This window comes from Canis lupus, chromosome 37 (assembly GCF_011100685.1).
Source record: "Canis lupus familiaris isolate Mischka breed German Shepherd chromosome 37, alternate assembly UU_Cfam_GSD_1.0, whole genome shotgun sequence".
Classification (NCBI taxonomy): Eukaryota; Metazoa; Chordata; class Mammalia; order Carnivora; family Canidae; genus Canis; species Canis lupus.
Genome location: NC_049258.1, coordinates 19,583,093 through 19,607,280, shown reverse-complemented (window position 1 = coordinate 19,607,280; position 24,188 = coordinate 19,583,093). Strand labels below are relative to the sequence as shown.

The window sequence follows — 24,188 nt, the reverse complement described above, 5'->3', positions numbered from 1 at the left end:
CAGTGACCTTAGAGATCATCTTATCTAACTCTTAGAGGATTCTGGGTTAAGTCCAGGTATTGTATAATGGAGAAATCCAGTTATTTCACAATTATAATTTTTGTTTTAAAAGTGTTCAAACCATAACAGCTTCTCTGTACCAACTAACGTATTTCCCCCCAGGAATGCCTGTTCTTTATCCTGTCCCCATATTAGTTTATCCTATTTTAACCAATGTCTTCCTGAATCGAGATCCTCAGGTTACAAGGGAGAACTGGAGTGAAGGGAAGTCTGGCAGGATTCTGCTGCTGCATTTCCAAATCTATTGAGAAAGCAAATCCGGGGAAGTGCACAGACTTCACTGCACACACAGAATTGGTGTTTGTGCAGTGTTAATTAAAAAACATTAAATAGAGTGAATGCTTGCAGTAGTTAGGGGCCTCTCTGCAAAAAGCCCCCTAGCTGTTCACAGATAAATAATGTAGGAGTCCTAGAGAAGTTTAAGTGTTGCTGGTGTTGCTATGGAATTTCACTGCTTGGAGCCAACACAATGCTTTATGCAAGTTAAAGTCCCCAGGCGACACTTGGCCCTCAAGTGTGCTGACTTTTCAAAGAAGAAGGAATAGTACATATTTTCAAATGAAGAATCATTACTTAGCTAAGAATTGTTTTTTTTCTACTAACTTAGTACCATATGCTTCTAGACTTCTGCTGTCAATGATTTTTGGCACTCTTGTGTTCAGCTATTTATTAAATGTTGAAGTTGAAAACAGGGTGATATCAACACAAGGCAGAGAAATGAATAAAAACCAGCAAGGCAGTTCCCAGTCTGTGACTATTCAGGATAAGAGACATGGTGTGCGTTAGTGTTATTGAGGAGCGTCGTCTAAAAATATAACTGGCACTAGAATGAATAACTAATTCTTTACCTCAGATAAATTTTCAGCCTGAAAGCTGGAGATACTGGCCAGAGCAAAGTTAAGCAACACTACTAAGATGTTAGGATAGTGTAATGCTAAAGGAACCTGCAAGCTTCCATCAGACCTCCTTTATGAGAAAGGCAGCAGTATCCTGCACCCCTAGTGGAATCACACTAGGAAGCATATCTGTGCTATGTCCCTCGGGCCCTTGGAGGGTCAGGGGACGTAGATTGGGAGCAAGTGTTCAGGCTTGAAAGAGGGTAGGTGCAATTCAAGCCGAGTTTTCTGGAGCAGTGCTGAGAAAGGGAGCCAGAGCCATATGAGGGGAGCAGTTTTAAAGGTTGAATGGGAGAGTGAGGTGGTCAGAGGCCTGAGAGTTCTGAAACAGGTAGGCAAAGTGAAGAAATAGAAAATAACAGACTAGAAAGTATCAGAGAAAGAGCTCTGGGGGCTTTTCCTTGTATGCTGGCCTCATGGCTCTGGGCTCGGTGGGCAGACTCTAGCTGCTACACTTGGCTGTTGAGTTTCAAGTTTTGGCTGCATAAGGGTAAGTGGACTGAATAACTCCAAAGTTAACTAGTCTGTAGCAGTTGTTTTGTTTTATTTTGTTTTATCACAGGAAGCCTGTATAGCAATGTGCAGAAAAGCCTTTAGAGTCATTTGTAAAAGAGTCTCCCCCCCCCCACCCACTTATCTTTAGTCTTTATGAAGGTAAGATAATTCTAGTATGGATGTGAAATACTTTGGATACTAGGAGATTATTTTTATGCAAAAAAAAAAAGATTATTTTTATGCTGGCCACCCCTGATATTTACAACAATTGATACCAAAATAGCATTCATTGAGGAATATGATGGTATAATCATGAGGTAAAAGGAGGCTGTAAAAGCAGATGAATGAACAGTAGTTATGCAATCACTAGTCTGGCTATGTCTGGAAAATAAAAATACCATTCAGACAGTATGAGTCAGAGGACTGTGGCTTGAGAAAACCTTTCTATAAAACTTCCTTTAGTGGCTGGTATTCCAAATTGATTTTTTGTTTGCTATTACCAGTTTTTAAGCTTTGTACACATGGATCATGTAAACATGTTTATGCCTATATTCATATATTTTTCAGAAGCACTCTGAAAGTTTTGGTATACGCTTACAAAACCCAAATATCCTTAAATTTATAGAAGACTGCTGAGTAAACATTCAATTAGAAGACCACCTTTTTTTTTTTTCTTAACTCCACAGAAGTGGTATACCAGTGTGAGCTATTGACTATTAAACAAGTCAAGATAAATACTAAAACTAGAAATAAGAAAAAAAAATACTCTGGATTTAGGTATATTAAGTGTGATGTCTTTTTTTGTATAAATTTGCCTCTTAATTTTGTTATTACTATTGGCTCTGCCTCTGTCCTAGTAAGCTGGTTTAACTTTAAATCTACAAACCTTCAGAGTGTGTAATGGATGTACTATATCTGGCCTCCTGAACTGGAAATAATAGAACACAGAATTTAAGGTCTCTATGAGCAAGCTCATTATCTAGGTGGAAACTGAGGCACATATATTGAAAATAAGAATAACATAACTATGCATTTGAAAATGGAAAGCCTTGTGTGTGTATATATATATATTATATAATTTATATTTCCCTAATATATATATATATATATATATATATTAGGGAAATGTAAATTCAGTGGATGGTTTAAATGTTTTCTGAAAGAAGAACATTCTCTGGGCAAATTTTAGAGATAATTATGGGTATGAATTTTGTCAAGGACTTTGGGAATTTTCATGGTAAAGTGAAAGGAGTGAGATTAAATAAAATTAAACAGGCAGTTGTGATTGAATTGAATGATGGTTAGCAATAAACCATCTTTGGATTTCTTTAGAAAGTTATTTGGAAAAGACAGCTGCAGGTTAAGATTATTCAAATCTAAAGAGATAATGTAGCAGGATTTTAATTCATGAAAAATATTGAATCCCAAGCAGGTGACTAGAATTTGATTCAACAGGTAATGAACAATTAGTAATATTTAACGTGATCTCCAAAGAATATGTACACATATATACACATATGTACACATGGTGGTACAACATATTAGAGAATTCATGTTCAAAGTAAATCGCAATTCTGGGCAGGGGGGTGGGGGGAAAGGCATGCTCAAAATCCTCAGAGCAAGCTACTTAAAATCCAGAGTTGCAATGGTGATCAAATCCACTTTCTATCACTGATCTATTTCTAGTTAACTTTCCTATTTCTAATTAACTTCTATTTGACAAAGTGCAAAGAGGAGGAAACAAACTCATGATAGAGTCAGTTGAAGATCTTATTTATTCATTCCTACTTCTTCCATATTATACAAAATAAACCAATAATCAATTCATTTTTACTTAACCAATTCCTTCTATTCTTGCTCTGTGAGTAACTCATAATACAAAGGTAAAGATATCTAGTCTTGTGGAAATTTTAATTGGTTTCCTTGTACATTGAAAAAAAAATTAGAATATCCCTTAGAAGTTCCTTTTTCCAGGATACCCAAAATTTGAATTCCTGGCAATTAATCTAATAATTTTCACTCTCATAAACATGTGTTAAATAATTTAGGGTCAAAAAAGTTAATACGAATCAAACTGCTTTGAGAGTTATACAATACTTTGTAAACGTTATTAACCATAATAATAGCTATAATAATAATTTAATATTCTAATCCACTGATGTTAAACTCTCATACAGTTGTTTGGTGCAACTGCAGGTGTGCATAAATTTAAGCAAACATGATCTTTGAAATCCCAATTTACAAAACAGTACAATTAAGAAGTGATTATTTTTATTACAAAAAGATTGTTTACAAAGTGATCTTCGTGAGGTTCTTTTAAAGACAAGTTTCAGTAATACGTTAAAAGTATGACTTGAAATACATAATTTGATTAACATTTTTTTGAAGAGTGTATATATATATATATTTTTTTTTGTAATACTGGTTATTTTTGGTATTCATATGATGCATACTTTTGTTAAATAAACTAAAAAAAAATCACTTTATGTTTAACAACCTACATTTAACTTCATTTAGCCAGGATATGGAAAAAAAAAAAAAAGATATTGCTAGGGGTCTATATTCCAATTACATAATTGACTAATGCTATATAGCCAAATGTTCTTCAGCACTATGCCAAATTTCATGATATAGTTTTCCTACTGGCAACAAATCATGATGCTTGGGAATTTTTCCCAGAAAGCTAGATAATTTCATGAGGTCTTCTGTTTAACATGAGGCATTGTGCCATGTGGATATAGCCCTGAATCAAGAGTCCTATTTCATTTCTGCCCCTGACTATCTGTTTGACCTTTGTTGAACACTTTTTTATTTTTTACACTTTTTTTTTTTTTTTTTTCACTTCTGGGTATGATGATCTCTAAAGATCTTTGTGGTTCCAAGATTCTGAGAATCAAAAATAATATTTAGGTTACATGTGATCTGGGAATTCTAAACAGAATCCCAACACTTTCAGAGCCTCACCTACCCATCCATCCATTAAAATTTAATAGGTTCCTACTATGGGTAAAGCACTTGTAAATATGATTACTATAGCATTGAACAAAATAAAATTCCTGCTCCCACAGAGTTTATATTTCAAATAAAGACAAAAAAGACAGATAGTGATGAGTATTATAAAGTATAACACTTTCAAGTAGTGCCATTCAAAGTACCATACACAGGCCAATGCAGGTCTGTTTCTGTTCCACAAGATAACTTCATAAACTGATAAGCATTTAGAAACTGTTATAGATATGTTCAAAGCAAAATAGTCCTGTGTCAGATGTTAGGAAGTAAAACCTTATGGGAGGTGATATCAGAAAAGTAGCAGAGGTTAAAATTGTATCAGGGCCTTCGGGAACAAAATAAGGACTTTTATTCTGATTTACATGAGAAGCCATTGAAGATACTTGAACAAAGGAGTGAAATGATCAGATTCAAGAATTAAAAGATATAAAATCTTTTACCTCTGATATATAGTAGACTCTAAGGAGACAAGAAGAAAAGTGGGAACATCAGATGGGAGTCTATTGTAATATTCAGATGGACTGTGATGGTTTGAAGTAGGGATAGTCAGGTGGGATTGAGAGACTGTCCCGTGGAGCCCAAAGGCATTCTGGGGTAAGATTGGCGGGATGCATGTATGGATGAGATTAGCAGTGGAAGAAAAGATAGGGGTTGGCTGCCTAGATTTCTACCTGAGTAGTTGGCTGAAAGAGTTACCATTTATAGAGGTGAGGAGATTGGAAATTGAAAGAGGATTGGAGAGTGTCTGTGGATAAGCCTTCTAGAAACATTTTTATCGTTAAACAAAGGGGGTAGAAAAGATTTTATCTTAAAAGTTAAATTGTTAGGACATTCTTTTTTTTATTCACTCACTTGATTGAGGCCTATTTGTTACTAAGGATTATTACTCTTAGAAACATGGCTCTCTTTGTCAATATTTCCTCTTTTTAGTGTGGGAAGGATGAGAAGGGAGCCGCAAGGGGAGAGCATCAGTAAATCAAATTTCTTCAATTATAAAATTGAAGAAATAAAATTTCTTGAAAATAACATTCACTTTTTACCTACAAAAGTGCTTACAACTTTTCCTAATTTTACAAATGACAAATAAAAAAGAAAACAAATGTTGCCCAGGAAAACCTCTGGCTTTCTGATCAGAGAAAAACAATTTTCAACATATCATTGTATTTCCCTCCAAACTGATATTTTGACATGTGTGCATAAACACTTGTATATTTTTAAGAGTGTCTTTGAAAAATAAAAGCTATTAAGAGTTATTTTATTTTATTTTTATAAATTTATTTTTATTGGTGTTCAATTTAGTTATTTTATTTTATACTTAAATTCATAATAGTACAAAATGATAGAAGTATATGAGACTTGTCCTTCAAAAAAGTAATACATTTTAAAAGCAAATTCTTTGTCATTACTTAATTTGTATTATCTTCTTTATAAGTTATAATCAGATGGTACTTTATAAATTATAATTAGATGGTAACTATATCTAAAAACTGAATATTTGCAAAGAATGTTAACAGAATTTATTCTTTATCTTGTCAGAAAATGCCAGTAGAAACTCGAATTTTGTAATGCAAAGATACTTATTTTTATAGTTTATCTTAAAATATATATTTTTTTGGTCAAGAAGTAAAAATAACTCAGTTCAGAAAAGGCTACTTCAACTTTAAAAAACTGATCAAATGTGTGCTGTAACAAGATTAAAAGATTAAAATTGCAAGATTAAAAGTAACAAGATTAAAAATAGCAGTGAATATAGATTTCCGTTCTACCTTTATCTCTAGGTAAATAGTGATTTAGTCTAAATTTCTTATTTATCTTGTAGAAAATATTTTTGTATATATGAGCTTTGCCAGCTATATAATAAAATAATTTTATTTATACAATATAGAGATGCTGTGCTTATCTGCACAGGCTCCCAAGGATTCATATTAAACTAAACATGACAATGTAAATATTAAGTGATTTTGTATCTATAATTTAGAATTTTTCTTCCTTATTACTAGTTCTAGTTTATATAAAGAAAGAAAATCATAGGTCATTCTCTACTTCTAAAATTGAATCTGATGCCACAAAACTCCTATGCCTGAGTGCTGAATATGATATTTTTGATACCTGTATTACCAGATTGTCTCAGATAAAATAAATTAAGGGATTTATAACACACTTCAGCATTTAATCTTTTATTATCATTGCCTGAGCACTTTTGAGAAAACCACAGCGAGGGAAAAAGAGTTCAAATGTGTTATCACTATCTAGCAAATATCATGCCCTTATATGTTTTTTTTTTTTAAGTATTCACTTAAATGTAAAAGACATTTCTGAGGTCATGTCCAATAATAAAAAGAATTTGTTAAATGTCACATTAGCTCTTTATGTATCATATTGAAAGATGCTAATTCCATTAAAAAATTGAACTTTTACATTAAATCATACAGATTTGTTAACATGCTGTACCATTTACAAAGCCTCCAAGTAGGATATCAGACTTGTAAAAATTAATTTAATGTTTCCAGCATTATTGAGATACAATTGATATATAATATTGTGTAAGTTTAAAGTGTACAATATGTTGATTTGATACACTTACATATTGCAAAATAATTACCATCCTAGCTTTAGATAACACCTCCATCATGTCACATAATTACCATTTTGTGTGTGTATGTGTGTAGAGAGAACATTTAAGATCTTCTCTCTTTGCTACTTGAAGTATATCATACAATATTATTTACTTCAATCATCATGCTCTACTTTAGTTCCCCAGAACTTACGCATCTTGTCACTGAGCATGTGTACCCTTTGATCGACATCTCTCTGTTTCTCCCACCTTACCCCCCTGTAACCCCGCCGTACTCATTGCTGCAGAAAATAGTACGGAAGTTCTTCCAAAACTTAAAAATAGAACTGTCAAATAACCCAGCAATCCCACATCTGGATCTAAATATATCCAAAGGAAATAAAAACAGGATCTCAAACGATATATCTTTAAATCCAAAGATGAGTGAAACGTTCATGGGAAAACATTCCAAGTTAAGTGACTCGTCCAGGTAGTATTTCATGCCCTTTTAACTACCCTTGAGACTGTGGAATGAGTCGGGAAGTTACTAGTGATACTGGTAGTGGAATGTCTTGGTTAATATCTCAAAACTATAAAATCAAATATCTGAATTAAAATGAAAGAAAAAGCTGTAAAATGTAGAGTTATTAAGTCATCTGGAATGAAGACTATATTGAAAATCAGCCTTAAGTATAATATATAGTTAGAAAAATATGTCTAGCCTGTTTGTGTCAGAGGAGTTTCTCTTTGTCCTCTTTGACAAGTGAATGAGGACGTGGGAGGAGATAGAAATGAACCTGACTGGGTGAATAAGCTGCTTGTATGGGGTCATATTTCCTTAGACGCAGATGCTATTGACTATTTTGGTAACAACATTTACTGCTATTACAGAGAAAGACCTCCCAGAAAATTTCTTCTCACAAGTGATGTCCACCTTTTATACACAAAAAAGCATTTGTATATATGTATGTGCATATATATCTTTTTTCTTCTTCATATTTGATTGTAGATAAGATGAATTTTGACTTTGTGAATCTTGTTTATTGACACTGAATGAAAATCAGAAATAAAACATAATTGAGAGCCCTTAACTAAATTTGCATACTAATATCATTTCTAAAACCTTTTACAGAGGGTTTCTATTACAGTGTAAAATGTTATAGATTTGAGACACAGGTCTTATTTATTTCTTAATCCTTTAACAGTTAGCCCAAAGCCCCATATATTGTGATGCCCCAATTAACATTTGTTGAATAATTGCATGACAGAAGAAATGAATGAATGGCAGATATTGTCCTAATGATGACTATCTTCTTATCAAACATCTAATTACAATTAGTATTTGAAGTTGATTACATTGTAAAAATAACCACACAGTGCTCATCTGAATCTGTTTTAGAGACACCAACCTACTGGAGATAATAGAATTTGGTCTCTAGAAAAAATAGATTTGAGGCTATTAGAAAATAATTTAAAATAAATTATAAGATGACATATTTTATTATGTAGTCTACATCCATATCAGTTGGGTGTTTTGTTTGTTTGCTTGCGTTTTTTTGTTTTTTTTTTTTCCGTCCAATAGGGTTATGCGGCTAAGAACTGGCTTCTAAAACTTTCAAACATTTTGTTAGAAGGTCACCTTAGATTAGGCTTTACATGTAGATTATCTAAAGATACAGTCCAAATGTCTTTTGCACTCCCACTTCTCACAAGTCTAACATTAGCACACTTAAAAAAAAATTGTTGTTTCTTTTTTAGATATATCATTACCTTGAATAAGCAAGTTTGGATTGATGACCCAGGGCAGTGGAGTGGATCAGGGCTTTTGTTTATAGTTATGTAGGTTTATCACTATAAGGCATGTGGGAATAAAAAGCAACCTACCTTCTTATGGCAAGCTATGTGGCCTAGCATGGCGTTTATTTCACCCAGAAGAGAAGCATCTTTCTGCGTTTGCATAAAGGCATCAGCCTGAGTTGGGGATTGCCTGCAAGGAAGAAGGCCCTTAAAAAGGAGCATGTGGTTAACAGCATACCATGTTTTACTCTTGCTATTGTTCACTTTTGCCAGCTACTGATATAGCTGGATTGAATGTCTTTAGAAGGCACTTATATTGCATATTATCAGCCAAGTAAACATTTGCTGATGCAGAGAATGAAAAAAAATTTCATTCTGCAACCAGTGCAATAGAAAGGCCATAGGGCATTTCTTAATGTACATCTTTTTCAATGCTTAAGAAACCAGCCTTAATATGTGAGCATAGTTTAGGAATATCTAGTCCGATTCCTTCTTTTAAATATTTCTAACAGGAGAAAAAAAAATCCCACAAACTCCACTTTAATTACAATGAATGGCAAAGGTCTCACAGTGATAAGGCATCACAAAGAGGCTGGTTTTTATTACACACAAGGGGATGGTCGAAGGCATGATCATCTAGGGAAGAAAGATGGTTACTAATGTTTACATACTTAGCTCCCACTGGCATTTCACCAGCTTGGAGGTTTGCACTGTCCCTCTTAATCTGAGAGAGTGCATCCAGATTCACAGCAAGACCTCAAGGAGAGCCAGATGATGGGGCAGATGGCAGATGACTAATTTGGCAAGCCTTGATGAGTGGAAATTGTTCGCTTTAATTGCTTGTCAAGTCCAGTACCTACATTAAAGTTAAGGACCTAGCACTTCCATAGGAAATGAAATACTACAAAGTAAATAAGAAGGATTCTGGGTGGGGGAGTGGTAGGAGGTGGGAAGAATAATAAAAAAGGCTGGGAGAGATTTGTGGCAAGACGGTGGTCAGGGCAATATTATTTTATCCAAGAATAGATGACAGAAATGCAATTTCTAAATCTGTAAAGTCTATTATGTTTTTTTTTCGGCTTTCCACATAGGAATTTTATGAGATGTAATTTAAGAGAAAATACAATAAAATAAAGTATTTAAAAACAGGAAAATAGTGAGGGACCAGAACTAAGAATTATGCACAAGTAGTTACAAGTCTTACAAGTCATCTTTTGGTGATACATATCATGCATTTAAAATCACTTGTAATTATTTTGATTTCACTAGGCTAACTTTTGAAATATAAAATGGAAAAAAAAATGGACCCATTATAAGGATAACCTATTGGGAAGAATGAATTAGAATAGACGACTCACAAGGCATATAATTCATAAACAGGAGACAATCGTGTAATTTTTTGTATTTATCAGTTTTTGGTCATCACCAGTGAGATGATTTCCTTTTGCAATGTAAGTTAGCAGTTTAAACATCTTAGAGGGCATTTAAAGACTAGTGTAGGTAAAGAAAAGATGTAAAAGACAGATCAATTAAATTTTAGCTGAATCTACACATAGCAGTACATATAGTCTATGGACTTGGTTTCCTCAGTCTGTGCTATAGGATGCCTGTCTTTCCTAGCTACAGTTCTTATTAGTGAAGATCTACAATGCCAAATGCCCTTTTTGTGTGGCTCAGGTATATTTAGAAAATGTTTTCACTAATTTCAGCAGGTTCTCTGTTTTATTACTTTTGAAGTCAGTAAAATAGTGGTAGGAAACAGATTCAAAGAATACACTATAGGGTCAGTTACTATTTTTTTTAAAGGTACCAATTTTTACATTGAAAAAATATTTTATTTCCAGCTTATATAATGTAAATTACAAATCAGAGTTCCTATTTTGGCATTACTTTATTTTAGTTCCTTAAAAGATGATTATAGAGAATACAAAAGTTCTGAAATATAAACTCATTTTCTTTATCACTTTGGATATAATTATTCATAAAAGGACCAAAGCATAAAATACCTGGAAAACAATATAATAAGGATGTCTTATTAAATCCATACAGGAACATATTTAACTCTAACAGATATACAAGCCAACTTGAGTGTGTGAGTGTTAGTTTATACACAATAAAATTTATGTTTTTTTGGTGTATAGTTCTCTGAGGTTTAACTGTAGGGATCTAGGTAATCACCACCAGGGTCAGTATGCAAAATACTTCTGCCATTTCCCAAATCTCCCTTCTGCTCTTTTAGTAAGACCCTCACTATCCCTCTACTCCATCCCCTCCCAGCCACGGATCTGTTCTATCCTTGTAGTTTTGGCTTTTTACAAAATGATGTATCAATAGAATCATATGGAGCCTTTTATAATTGTGGGTAGCCTTTTGAGCCCTGCTTCTTTCAGTTAGCAGAAATCCTTTGAGAATTTTCCATGTTGATATATCAATCATCCGTTCATTTTATTGCTGAATAGATATTCATGGAATGTATATAGCTTATCATTTCATGCATTGGAAGACATTTGAGTTATCTCCAATTTTTTGTGAATTTGAGTAGAGCTTCTATAAACATTCATGTACATATTTTTCTCTTGTGATTTTAATAATATTCATTTCTCTACCTCACTTTAAGATTACAGCACATAATACATGTAACACACAAACTATGTGTTAATCATCTGTTTATTTCATCAATAAGGCTTCCAGTCAGCTGTAGGCTATTTACTGGTTAAGTTTTGGGGGAGACAAAGTTATATGAGGATGTTCGACTACATGGAGAATCAGTGCCCACGTTGTTTAGGATCAACTGTTCTTCTGATTAACTACCTATAAATTAAAGATTCTCTCCTCAAGTGCCATTAACTTGCTAGAAAAACTCACAGAGAAACATTTTTACTCATTAGGTTATCTGTTTGTTATAAAAGGTTATAACTCAGGAATGGCCATATAGAAGAGATACAGAAGGCAAGGTGTGGGAAAGGCTGGGAGCTTTCAAGCTCTCCTGGAGCAACTCCACATGTTCACTGTTGACCTTAAAAATAAAACTACTAGTTATTTTACCAACAAAATTGTTTTTACTTGGGAATAGCAGAGAATTGCAATCCGGGACAAGCAGGTTGCTGCAAAACTATATGCAAGTCCCCTCATGTACGTATTTTTTATGGGAACATAATTCCTCATTTATATAGGGACCTACAAATGAGAGTGTTGGGTCATTCCATTAAGCGCATGTTTAATTTATAACTTTGTAAGATGTTGCCACGGTTTGACCTACTCAAGAGCATCCATTGAATTCAGCCAATTACACAGTATAAAGTAGATTTTAAGTAAATATCATAGAAATAAATTCAATCCCAGGATTTTCGAGATGAGAGGAAACATAAAGATATCTTATTTGAGGGATCCCTGGGTGGCGCAGTGGTTTGGCGCCTGCCTTTGGCCCAGGGCACGATCCTGGAGACCCGGGATCGAATCCCACGTCGGGCTCCTGGTGCATGGAGCCTGCTTCTCCCTCTGCCTGTGTCTCTGCCTTTCTCTCTCTCACTGTGTGCCTATCATAAATAAAAAAAAAAAAAAAAAAAAAAAAAAAAAAAGATATCTTATTTGAGAAAGGAGAAAATTGGAACCGATGAGAACAAAATAATTGGTCAAGTTTACATGGCTAGAAAGTTCTGGAACAATGGAGTCCCATCCTCTACTTTCTTTGTCCAGTGTTCATTCCTTTAGATCAGGCTGATTGAGCACATCACCATGCAAGATGTATATTTTGTTTTACTTTAATATATTGCATAATGCACATATACTATATACTACATATATGAATAAATGGTAATAGCTAACAATGAACTCTGTCAATGAGTCAGACGTTGTACAAAGCAAGTTACATGTATAGACTCACTTAATCCCCACCCAGTTTATTATATGGTGGTTGTTATTATGTCCATTTTACAGAAGAGAAAATAGAATGACAGAGTCTGAGTAACTTGTCCAAGATTACTTTGTAGGTCAATGATTGAGCTACATTTTATGCTGGACATCTAGCTGTAGGTCCTCTGTTCTTAACCTCTAAGCTGGGTTTATTATTAAAAATACTTAGTGCAAAATCCTACTATGTAATACAGCAGCAGAGACTCCGAATGGTGACGTTACTTGCTCAAGTTTACTCAGCTTTTAAAAATGGAAAAACCAACATATTTGACCCTGGCTCAGTTATGGTTCTTAGTGACTCCAAAGTCTATTTATTTACTCAACAAATATTGACTGAAAGCCTCCTATGTGCCTGCTCTTTCAAGTATTGAGCTGACAAAGAGATTGCCTCCTACAGAGGTTGCATTGTAATGCAAAAACGTAATAAAGAAGTAAACAAGCAAAATGTCTAATGCAATTTTAGATAGCAATAAAACAAAAATAAAAAAGGCAAAAAGAAGACAGAATATGATGTATGAGAACATGCTACTTATTTTAGATAAGATGGTCAGAGAAGGCTATTTTGAAGGGGTGACATTTGAGCAAAGACCTGAATATGGCCGTGTTGAAAAGTTTGGATTTATATAATACATATGAGTAGAAGCCAATGAGTGTTTTCAGTAGGGGAGTGCTGTTTTTAAAAAGATCATCTGGATCCTGTGCAGAGAATAAATTAATCAGGACATGTGGGGAATCCAGGAAATCAGAAGGGAACCTACTGTCAAAGTCCAGGAGAGAGAGAGCCGTGACTTGTATTAAATGACTAAAATAGTGGAAGTGGCAAATTTGGCTTCATTTGCAGATATATTTTGAACATAGGGCTGCCAAAACTTGCAATCTCTATGTAACTGTAACAGCACTCAATAATAGTCATGAAAAATGTTGGCTATTTCTTATGTGCTATTTAAATATTTTATTTTTTGAGATTTACTATAGCTCCAGATTTTTAAATGCCCAACAATGTTCATTAAACTAAAGCATATTTATTATGTTAATATTTCTGAAAAGGAAAGTACTTTTTAAAAAGATTTTATTTGTTTATTCATGAGAGACACAGAGAGAGCGGCAGAGACATAGGTGGAGGGAAAAGCTGGCTCCCTTTAGGAGCCCAATGTGGGACTCGATCCCAGAACTCTGGGATCAAGACCTGAGCTGAAGGCAGATGCTCAACCACTGAGCCACCCAGGCATTCCAAGAAAGTACTTCTTATTATTAAATCAGATAGAAAAATTAGAAAATTTATCAAGTTACCATATGTGTTTTTCTATACAGACAGTCCATGAATTATGTACAGCTTATATATATGACTCATTGCTTCTTTACTATGTACCTTGTACTATCACATTTAATCAATATATATATTTTTCCATGATACTAGGTCAGCAGTAGATGCTAAAAATGCTAAAAATAATTATTTCTTTCTTAATTCATATCTCGTATAAGCTTTCAATTTGAAAGCCAAAAATTTGATTGATTGATTGATTTTACCCTCTTGTCTAGCAAATGGAGGAGTAGTTTCCACAGCCGTAACAAGCCTGGAGGCAATAATTGATTTTTAGTATTAATATGGAAATTGTTACTGTTTTATCATTCTGCTTCTAACATTATTTTCCCCATGAATCCAACAAATAATTTTGTTAACCTGCCCTTGTATATTGTTATGAGCTCCTAATTGTATTCCTAATTTTTTACTAAAGGAAGATTATGTAGTTCACTCACTGTTAGTAATAAATCTTAACAGGAGTAAAAAGCCCATGTTTGCAACTATAGCTACATTTGTAGCTGAATCAATACCAAATAGAATAATTGGTGAATTTATTAAGGCCTCACATATAGCTTTCCTGCTGGAGTTACGGTTGGAATAAAAACTCTAGGAAGCCCAAGTAAATTCAGGATTTTTTTGAAACTTGAAGTATTATAGGCTTATAGTTTAAGGACTTAATAATAGTGTTGACAAAGGGGACTGAATTTCGTTAAACTTGTTTTGGCTGGTAAGGAAGATTTTTCAATTCTGTTTGATAAACAACTTTGTGAAATCAATGAAACTTGATGGTTTAAGCATTGTCTTGTATACATTGCCTGATGGTAAAATCGATTGACAAATGGAAGTTGTGAGGCATTCAGTGAAGGCTTCATGAAGAGAAATACAAATGATTTTTATGCATTTATCCAAACGAGTTCTCTTAAAATCAAGTCTGTCTTTCAAGATGAACATTATGAAGGGTATATTTGTCGTTATAAATAGCAGAGTTGAATCAAAAATAAATATACAGAAAAGCCTCCCTGAGACAAAAATATTTCCTAAGTTGAACTGTGTATAGTAAAAACTTCAAATACCAGAATGTTTGGAGAATATTCTAATTAATCAGATTTTCTGTTTATTGGAGGATTTTTTGTTGTTGAAAAATATTTCTAAACATATTCCAAATTTATGTTTTCATATGGTATATGCAAAACACAGCTGATCATTTGTTAAACAATGGAAACTTTTCTGAATTGATGGTTATTTTCTGAATACCAGTTATAATTGTTTTTAGAGCAAGTAAATACATATTATTAAATGATAATTTATTGCAAAGCACTCTGCTGTATAGCTCAGTAAACACAAAGAACAATTAATAAATTACACCTTACTTCAAAGAGTTATTAGCCTTTGTGGATTTCTTAATGTAAAGAGATTATCATAATAGTAGTTAATAACTAATAATAAAAAATTTGTATAACTTTTTTCATATATGCAGGATGGGAAACATGGAAAAATACTTAGTTATTATAGTTATATGAATAAATATTTCTCCCAAAATCTGTTTAAGTTTCTGTAGAAAAGATCAGAATACACTAGCTATTTTAGAAAACTTTTCATTTAGATGCTTTCATATTAATTTTTATATATTGATATTAACATACAGGTGGCATTGTACGTATTTTAGAAATAATGCAGCAAGTTTATTAATCAATGTATAATTTCTCCAGCAGTAGTAGTTTAAAAATATAAGCTTGTTCTCATTGGAATTTAAAATAATTGAAATCTATATTTCATAAACCCATATCATAGTACCTTTTCTCAACAGACATTTTAGAAGTTTATAAAGATTTTGTTATAAATTTGCTAGGAGCAATAAAATAAAGATTATGGATTATAGAGACTCCTAGGGAGTCTCTATAGTATATTGGGAGGAAAAAAAGCTGGGCTTTGATATTGGCTGATAAGGATCATGTACATGAATCAATCACTTCTTGTCCCCTGCTTATTTGAAAAATGTTGTACTTATCAACAGAAATTCATTTTTTTCTTTGTGTTTATTAGTTTTAATAAGTGAACCTCCCACAGAATCAGTAAAATGTTCAAATGATCAAGAGTGATGTACTTTCTTCAGAAACAGACTATTAACTATAGAGAACAAATTGGTGGTTCCCAGATAGGTGAGTGGGAGGGAGGATGGGTGAAATAGGTGATGAGGCGAGAGGGCACTTGTAGGGGCACTTAGGTGGCTCTGTCAGTAAGTGTCTGACTCTTGATTTCAGCTCAGGTCGTGATCTCAGAGTCTTGAGACCAAGCCCGGCTTTGGGCTCTGTGCTGGGCAAGGAGTCCTGCTTAAGATTCTCTCTTTCCCTTTCCCTCTCTTCCTTTCCTTTTCTCCTTCTCCCTCTCTTCCTGCTCCTCTGCCATTTCCTTCACACTTGCATGGGGGCTCTCTCTCTCTCTCTCTCTCTCTCTCCATAAAAAGAAAAGAAAAAGAAAAAAGAAAAACAGGAGCGCACCTCTTGTGATGAGCACTGGGTGCTATATGTAAGTTTTGAGTCACTAAATTCTACACCTGAAACTAATATTAAACTATACATTAACTAACTGGAGTATGAATAAAAACAAACAAACAGAAACAAACAAAAAAGAATGATTTTGTAGTTTCATTCTGAATTGAAGTTAGTCAAACAACCAGACAAAATAGTAAAAATTACTTAAGGTCAAAAGCAAATAACTAGAACTTAACCTTTCTTATGTATAATATTTTAGCAGCTACAACCAAAATTCACCATTCTTTTTATGCTAATGATAATAAAGTAATGTAAAACCTTAATTGTTTGAAAACCCTAGTTATTTTTAGCTCATTTCTCAGAAAATATCTAGGGTGTGTCTCAGGTCTTATGGTCTAAAATGGTGGTTCAAGGTTTAGCCATCCATCCCCCTTCCAGGCAGCACATTGGAGGAAGGTGTGAAGGAAAGACGCAAAGTGGGCTCCAACCTGTTTTAAATGAAGTTCTGGCAAAGTGCCATACACCATTACCTCCGAGGGGAGCAGTGAACTGAAATCTTTATTTGAGGTGGCCACATGCTCAGCTGAAGGCTATGTAGTCTACGCCTCTGAAGGAAGAGGAGATTGCGTATTGAGGATTCCAGAAGTCTTTGCCTCCATCCCTAGCACTCTACAAAAGTGCATTCTCAGTGGCAGCAAATGAATTCCAGCATGGTGTGTTGAGCAACTTGGCACTCAGAAAGGGAGGAGGCAGGGGAGTAGCTTGGAGGTAATAAGCTGGCGGGAACCTGGAGAGAGGGAATGATATTTAACATGTCTTTATATGTTAGATTTCAGGAACAGTCTAAAGATTATATATTGGTTTTCTAGGGCTCCTGTAACAAAGTACCACAAACTATAAAGCAATAGTAATTTATTCTTTCACAGGTCTGGAGGCTAAAATTCCAATATCAAGGTATCAGCAGGGCCCCTGAGACTGGGGAGAAATCTTACTTTGCCTCTTCCTAGCTTCTGGTGATGGCCATCAATTCTTGATGTTCCTTGGCGTGCAGCTGTATCTCACTCCCATCTTTGCCTCTCTAGTTACATATATATATATATATTTTTTTTTTTTTTTCTGTTGTTGTTTTCCCTCGCTCTGGATCTTTGTGTCCACATGGTGCTTTCCTCTCCTTAGAAGGACACGATCATATTTGATTTAGGACCTACCCTAATGTCTTCATCTTAACTCCATTACATCTACAAAGACCCTGTTTCTAAACAAGGTCATAGTCACGGACAGCAGGGGTTTGCCTTCAATATGTCTTTTAGAAAGATAATTCCACTTATAGAAGAATATTTCTAGAAAATATACTGTTTGATGAACTTTAGACATGCAGACAAAGAAAGATTATGGTTCCTTTGTTTGGTTTTAGCAATGAGCTTCCCTTATGAGCAAAGGTCTACATTATTCTTCAAGACTTTTAGATTTAGGTTTTTGTTTATTGTGATAAGTCAGTGAGCAACAACAGTTGTTAAGAGGTCTTAATTATTGGAATGTATCCATCTAGATTTTTTTTCCCCTTTGTATATGGGAAGCTGTTTGCTTGAAACCCATTCCCTTGAATACCACCAAGGCATTATGACTTGTCATTTCTGTGTGCCTAACGTGTAACTGTTTCTATGACTTTATTATGTAGCTCTGTTCCAGTGTCTTCAAAGTTTACACAGTATATCTTGCCTTACTTTGGGTATGTTATGTAACTTACTCAAAGAAGATTATTTTACACGCATTTCTTTTTCAACTTTCCATACTATTACTAAAAGATTCATAATCTAGGGGTTTTTTTCAGTCTATTGAAGATTAAAGTTGGTACATTAAGTGATAAAGATCTTGTACAGGCAGGTATACAAATCATAAGTAACAACTAAAACTCTGGCTTCTGGAAGTCAAGGAAAATATCAACACATCCAAAATAAAAAACACACGTGTGTGTACCCCTCAGTGCTCACCTGTGAAAAGACTCAAGATCCATGCTGTCCAAGACGGCAGACTGAGCTCATTTCCTAGTAGTCCATCATACCTTAGAATACTAATGAATATACAGAGATGATCCAGTTGATACCAAAAAAAAAGCTCATATTTTATAACATATTGTTTCTAGTATATGTTTAAAATGTATATGCTACAAATGTGTTGGTTTTAATTTTCCCTCTCTGTTCTGTTTCTTTGGAATCCATGCCATCTTACTCTCTGTGCTTATTAGTGCATGCAATTTAGGAATATAAAACTATGATATAATTTACATGTCTTATCTAAAAAAGCTGAACTCATAGAAACAGAGTGGTGGCTGTCGGGGGCTTAGGGGTAAGGAAAATGGGGAGATACCCATCAAGGGTATAGACTTCCAGGTATAAGATGAGTAAATTCTGAGGATCTAAGCAAGAACTTGGTGACTATAATTACTATACTATATTATATATTTAAAAGTTGTAACAGAGTAGATCTTAAATGTCATTACAAAAAAAATGGTGATTAGGGGACATGAAGGTATTAGCTAATGCTTCCGTGGTAATGCTTTTAGGATATGTAAGTGTATCAAATACATTGTATACCTTACATTTATACAATGTTATGTGTCAATCATATCATAATATAACTGGGGAAAAATAAAAGCGAAGATACCTATTTGTGTGGTTTATGGGTGTTCATGGCATTCAAAATAATTCAGGGAATCAGAGTAGAGCATGTGGAATAGAGAGCTGAGGGAGACATTGTCATTGTGCATGTCATAGGAAGGTTATATAACTTCCTCTGTATCTTCTTGTCTTGTCAGTGTGTGCAGGAACAGAGAACAAGCTGAGCTCTCTCTCTGACCTGGAGCAGCAGTATCGAGCTTTGCGCAAATACTATGAGAACTGTGAGGTGGTCATGGGCAACCTGGAGATAACCAGCATCGAGCACAACCGGGACCTCTCCTTTCTGCGGGTAAAGCTGTCTCTTTATTTCTCTTCTCTTCTCTGTGAGTGGACAGTAGTGTCACAATGCATAAAGACAGACCAGTTTGCTTGTATTTGATGGTGATGCTTTTCTGCCCAGCAGGGACCATGACTATAGGCGGCAGAAGCTAAGAGAAACCGAGGCACACATAGGAAAAAAACAAGAGTAACAGTGCCCTGGTGACTGACACCTTGAGTTCAGAGCAGTTACTACTACTCCAAGATTGATGAAAGATTCTGTTAGCCTATGGTATGTGGTATCTAGCAAGTCCGCCTTGTTCTGAATTGCAGGCAAGAGGAAAAGTGCTAGGTTGGGGACTAGGAGAATCAAGGGACCAATCAGATAAGAATTAGAAACTTTAGTAATCTCACTTTCTGTCCCTTTTCTGTCACTTTGGAAATTTCAGGCTACTCCATATTACTGTAATAAGGCTAATACTGTTATCTGCAGAAGAAAAATGACATCTATTTTTGAAAACCTACAAATTTGTTAAATTAGACACAGGGAACTACACGTACTCATGTAGGTTGATCTACGTATGCACGTAGATGCATATGTGTGTATATAAAGTTACGCAGAGACAACCAGTCCTTCTGCAAACTTGTTTTGGCTCTCATTCGCAGCCTTAGTCTGTTAAACAGATTTTCAGTGCCTAATGCCTTCAGTTTCCTGTTTTGCTTTAACGAGAATAGGTAATAGAACAATCTGAACTTCAAAGAGATATGGTCTTCTAGCAAACCCATGAATTTATTCTTTACATAAGAACTAATATGTTTTAAATGACAGCATCCCTATAATATAGTTGATTTTTTTTTTCAGTGATATTTACACATTTCTCAGGAGTACTGTCTTGTGGAAATCAAGACAAAGTGTTTCAAATACTGGTACAGTAAACTACTTAGGAGATAGTGAATTATTTAAAGAACTATGGTAATTCAAATAATTTACACTTAAGTATAAAAAAAGGCAGTGATTTTTAAGTACATCAAATGTAAAAATATATATAGGAGGGTAATAACCTCAGAAAAATAAATCACCGCAAAACTTAAGCGACACTCTGAAGCTTACAATACCTGTTTATAAAATGACTGTCATACTAAGATCGGTATAGGGACTGAAGGTGTTTCCATATCCTACTGCTTGATTGGAAGAGCACTGGTTCTATAAATTATATGTCAAAACTTTTTAATAATTATGATATTTAGTTATGACATCTTTGTTTATCAAAAGTAAATAGTAAAAATTATCTAAATTCTAGAATGAAGGAGACTTGGAAGGGCTTACCACATTTTTTTTTTTTTCTTTTTTGGACTACTGTGTCAAGGAGAGAATACATGTAAGCTATCTTAGAGTAGCCACTTCAGAGGAATGCATCATTAGTTATTACCATTTGTTTACAAGCTTCTAATCTGTGTTGATTATTTTCAGATAGATTTTATTCTTCAACATCAAAATAAGATTTTGATGGCATATGAGCTGATTTGGTTAGAAATGCCAAGAACCTCAATGATGTTATAGAAAAGGAAAATTGAGATCTTAATTCTGAATCAGAATAGGTTAAAGAAGAAATATGTTAAATAGTTTATTCAATCAGAGTAGTATGAGAAAAATTTAAAAGGCAGTCTCAGACCTTTGTTTTTCTTCTTGTGTTTTCTTGGCTTTGTTTGTTGTACATGGAATGAAATTCCACTGGCTCAACAAAAAATTGTCATGGGTATTGTAAATGACATTCATTAAAATAGGCAACATAAAATGTTATGATTATTATATATTTTATAATTTTAAAATTCTTTAGCTCTTATAAGGTACAGAATACAGTGATGAAAAATAGACTCAAGTCAATTTTTAAAATTCAGAAATGTGAAAATAACCTACAGATCTTTGAGCATCATGGTCTATATTGTTGGATAGTCTATCTTTTTTAGGAACCATTGTGAGTAAAAAATAAGGTAAGTTAATACAATAAACAGACTTGAGAAAGGATAAAATAAGGATGACTAGGGTTTCTACTTGGAACAAGAAATAAGCTGTTTCTTTAAAAAAGTAATTTTTAGTACCTTCAGTCACATCTCTGAAAGTTCATGTAAAGTTTGTACTGACTCACAAACATATCTTTATTTTCATCTACTTATTTAAAGATGGCTCTAATCGTATTTTTTTTCCTTACTAATAACACCTTTTTTTGTTGCTTCACTCATCTACTATTTCTTTGGAAATTAACCATTTCTAGTCATGATTTCATATGTTCACTCAACAGATAGTCAGCCCAAGAATACAATAGTAAGTAATTCTATTATCCTTGACTTCAGCAATCTTACAGTCTCGTAGAGGGTTACAGTTGAGTAACACATAAAGATTGTATATGTGTGTGTGTGTATGTATTGTATGTAATATGTATATATGCATATATAAAAAATACAGTTGTGAAGACAGAAATGAGAAGCTAGAATCTAAATGCAGGTAGGGTGTTGTGGCATGGGTGCCGGGCAAAGAAAGGAATGGCTAATTCTGAAAGATTCAGGAAAGATTTCATCAAAGAGGTACTTGAATTGAATCATGGGAAAATGGGTAGGGGCTTACAAGGTGGGTGGATGGAAGAGAAGGGCTTTCCAATGGGAGTAATGTAAGTGAAGGCTTAGAAAGAAGGCCCAAAGTCAGAGTTAATAAATGTGCACTTAATGTTTACTGTTGTAGACATTAGACGTATGCATGCAAATAAATCACATCTGTCTCACCTTCATGGAATCTGTAGTGTGGTATGAATGAAGATAAATTTGGGGATGGAGTAAAATATTACATTGGAGAGGTAGAGAGTCATATCACAGATAGGTAAGCAATGACTGTTAGCAGAAATCTTCATCATGCTACTGTCTTGGGTGAGCCACTGTTTCTAACTGTACGTTAAAATATGCTGAAAGCTCTCCACTTACAGGTTTTCTCCACTATTCAAAACTCACTTTATGTCGCTTTGCTTTTATGTAAGACCTACACGACTACCAGTTTTCGCTAATCAAGAGAAATCTGAAGGGGATTTTCACTTTTACAAAGTAATAATTGCCTCTTTCCTTTGTACCATTTCAGAGTAGGGAGGGTTTAATAGGAACACTCTACTTCCAGATAGCAGGGAGAAACTGTATTATAAAAATTTCACTCCAGATAACTACACCATGGTTCATTTGTGTTCTTGATGGCTTCCCTCCAAAGTACATAATCTGTCTGATATTGGCACCTCATAATAAGTAGAGTTGATGTAAAGGAAAACTAGTTCTTTCACATTATGCTATCATTCCAATAAGTTTTGAATTGTATGAGAGAGTAGTAATCTTGCATTAACCTAATCTATGCATCCCATAGCCTTCAGATATATTTATGTAACTGTAATTCCCTGAGCAACCTCTTCCCGAGGTGTGCAATTTCCCTTTCTCTCAGAATGAGTCAAACCTATAATGTATTCAGAGAGACATCATAGATAGGGATCTTAAATTTAATTCCAGAACTAATTTCTGTCTTTAAGAATGTAAAAAAAAAAAAAAAACAAAAACAAAAAAACAAACAAACAAAAAAAAAAAACTTTCATTTTTAAAAAGATCTTCCATCCTTATTTTCTTCTCTAATTAGCAAGTTCACAGCATTTTGTTTTATTATTTATTTTGTATGAAACCATTCTAATGTCTATAATTCATGACTCTGTACCCTAAAAGTCACTATCTAAATAGTCACTGTCTAGGACAGTACTTAAAATATCATAAGCTTTCATTAAGTATTTGTCAAGTGGACAAATATTTTTCGTAAACTTTAATAATATTTTATGGATAATTATTTCATGAATTATATGTTCCCTAGATGAATATGTCCACCTCTCCTCATGTTATTTCAGTATAACATCACCACACATTAGCTGTGTGGACATAAGACACACACTGGGTTAATCCTTTCCTGTGAGTTTCTTTTTCTTTTTTTTTATTATTTTTTTTTATTTATGATAGTCACAGAGAGAGAGAGAGAGAGAGAGGCAGAGACACAGGCAGAGGGAGAAGCAGGCTCCATGCACCGGGAGCCCGACGTGGGACTCGATCCCGGGCCTCCAGGATCGTGCCCTGGGCCAAAGGCAGGCGCCAAACCGCTGCGCCACCCAGGGATCCCTCTTTTTTTTTTTTTTTTTTTTTATTTATTTATGATAGTCAGAGAGAGAGAGGCAGAGACATAGGCAGAGGGAGAAGCAGTGTCCATGCACCAGGAGCACGATGTGGGATTCGATCCCGGGTCTCCAGGATCGCGCCCTGGGCCAAAGGCAGGTGCCAAACTGCTGCGCCACCCAGGGATCCCTCCTGTGAGTTTCTATATCAGTTTCTTAACCATTTGGGTACCAAAATAGAGTTATCTTTTCTGTGTGAGGTTTGAATGTCAGTGAGGGCTGTGCAGACAGCAAAATGGAGCCAACACACTGAGAGAACGGGGAAAGAGAAAATGACCATTCACCCCAAAAACTGGTGAGGACATTTCCAGGCTCCAGTCTGCTTCTGATGACTCGTTGCATTATCACCAGTAGTCCATAGGCTACTCCTGGAACTTGAGAGTAACTTTGAAGGGATTTTCTCTTTTTTTTTCCTTAAACTAGATAAGTTTATTTTCTTTTTTTCTTTTTTTTTGTTTATTTTCTTTTGTTAAAACCAAAAATATCCCATCTAGTC

At 34.3% G+C, this 24,188-nt stretch overlaps 1 protein-coding gene across 4 annotated transcripts in view; it reads left to right on the top strand.

Annotated features, from left to right (window-relative positions):
- ERBB4 (erb-b2 receptor tyrosine kinase 4) overlaps window positions 1–24,188 on the top strand; it is a 1,108,406-nt gene that overhangs the window by 391,983 nt on the left and 692,235 nt on the right. For all 4 annotated transcript variants that reach the window (XM_038585650.1, XM_038585649.1, XM_038585647.1 and 1 more), the window contains exon 2: window positions 19,334–19,485. In XM_038585650.1, coding sequence (XP_038441578.1) covers window positions 19,334–19,485 — 152 coding nt within the window. The remainder of the gene's footprint in view (window positions 1–19,333; window positions 19,486–24,188) is intronic.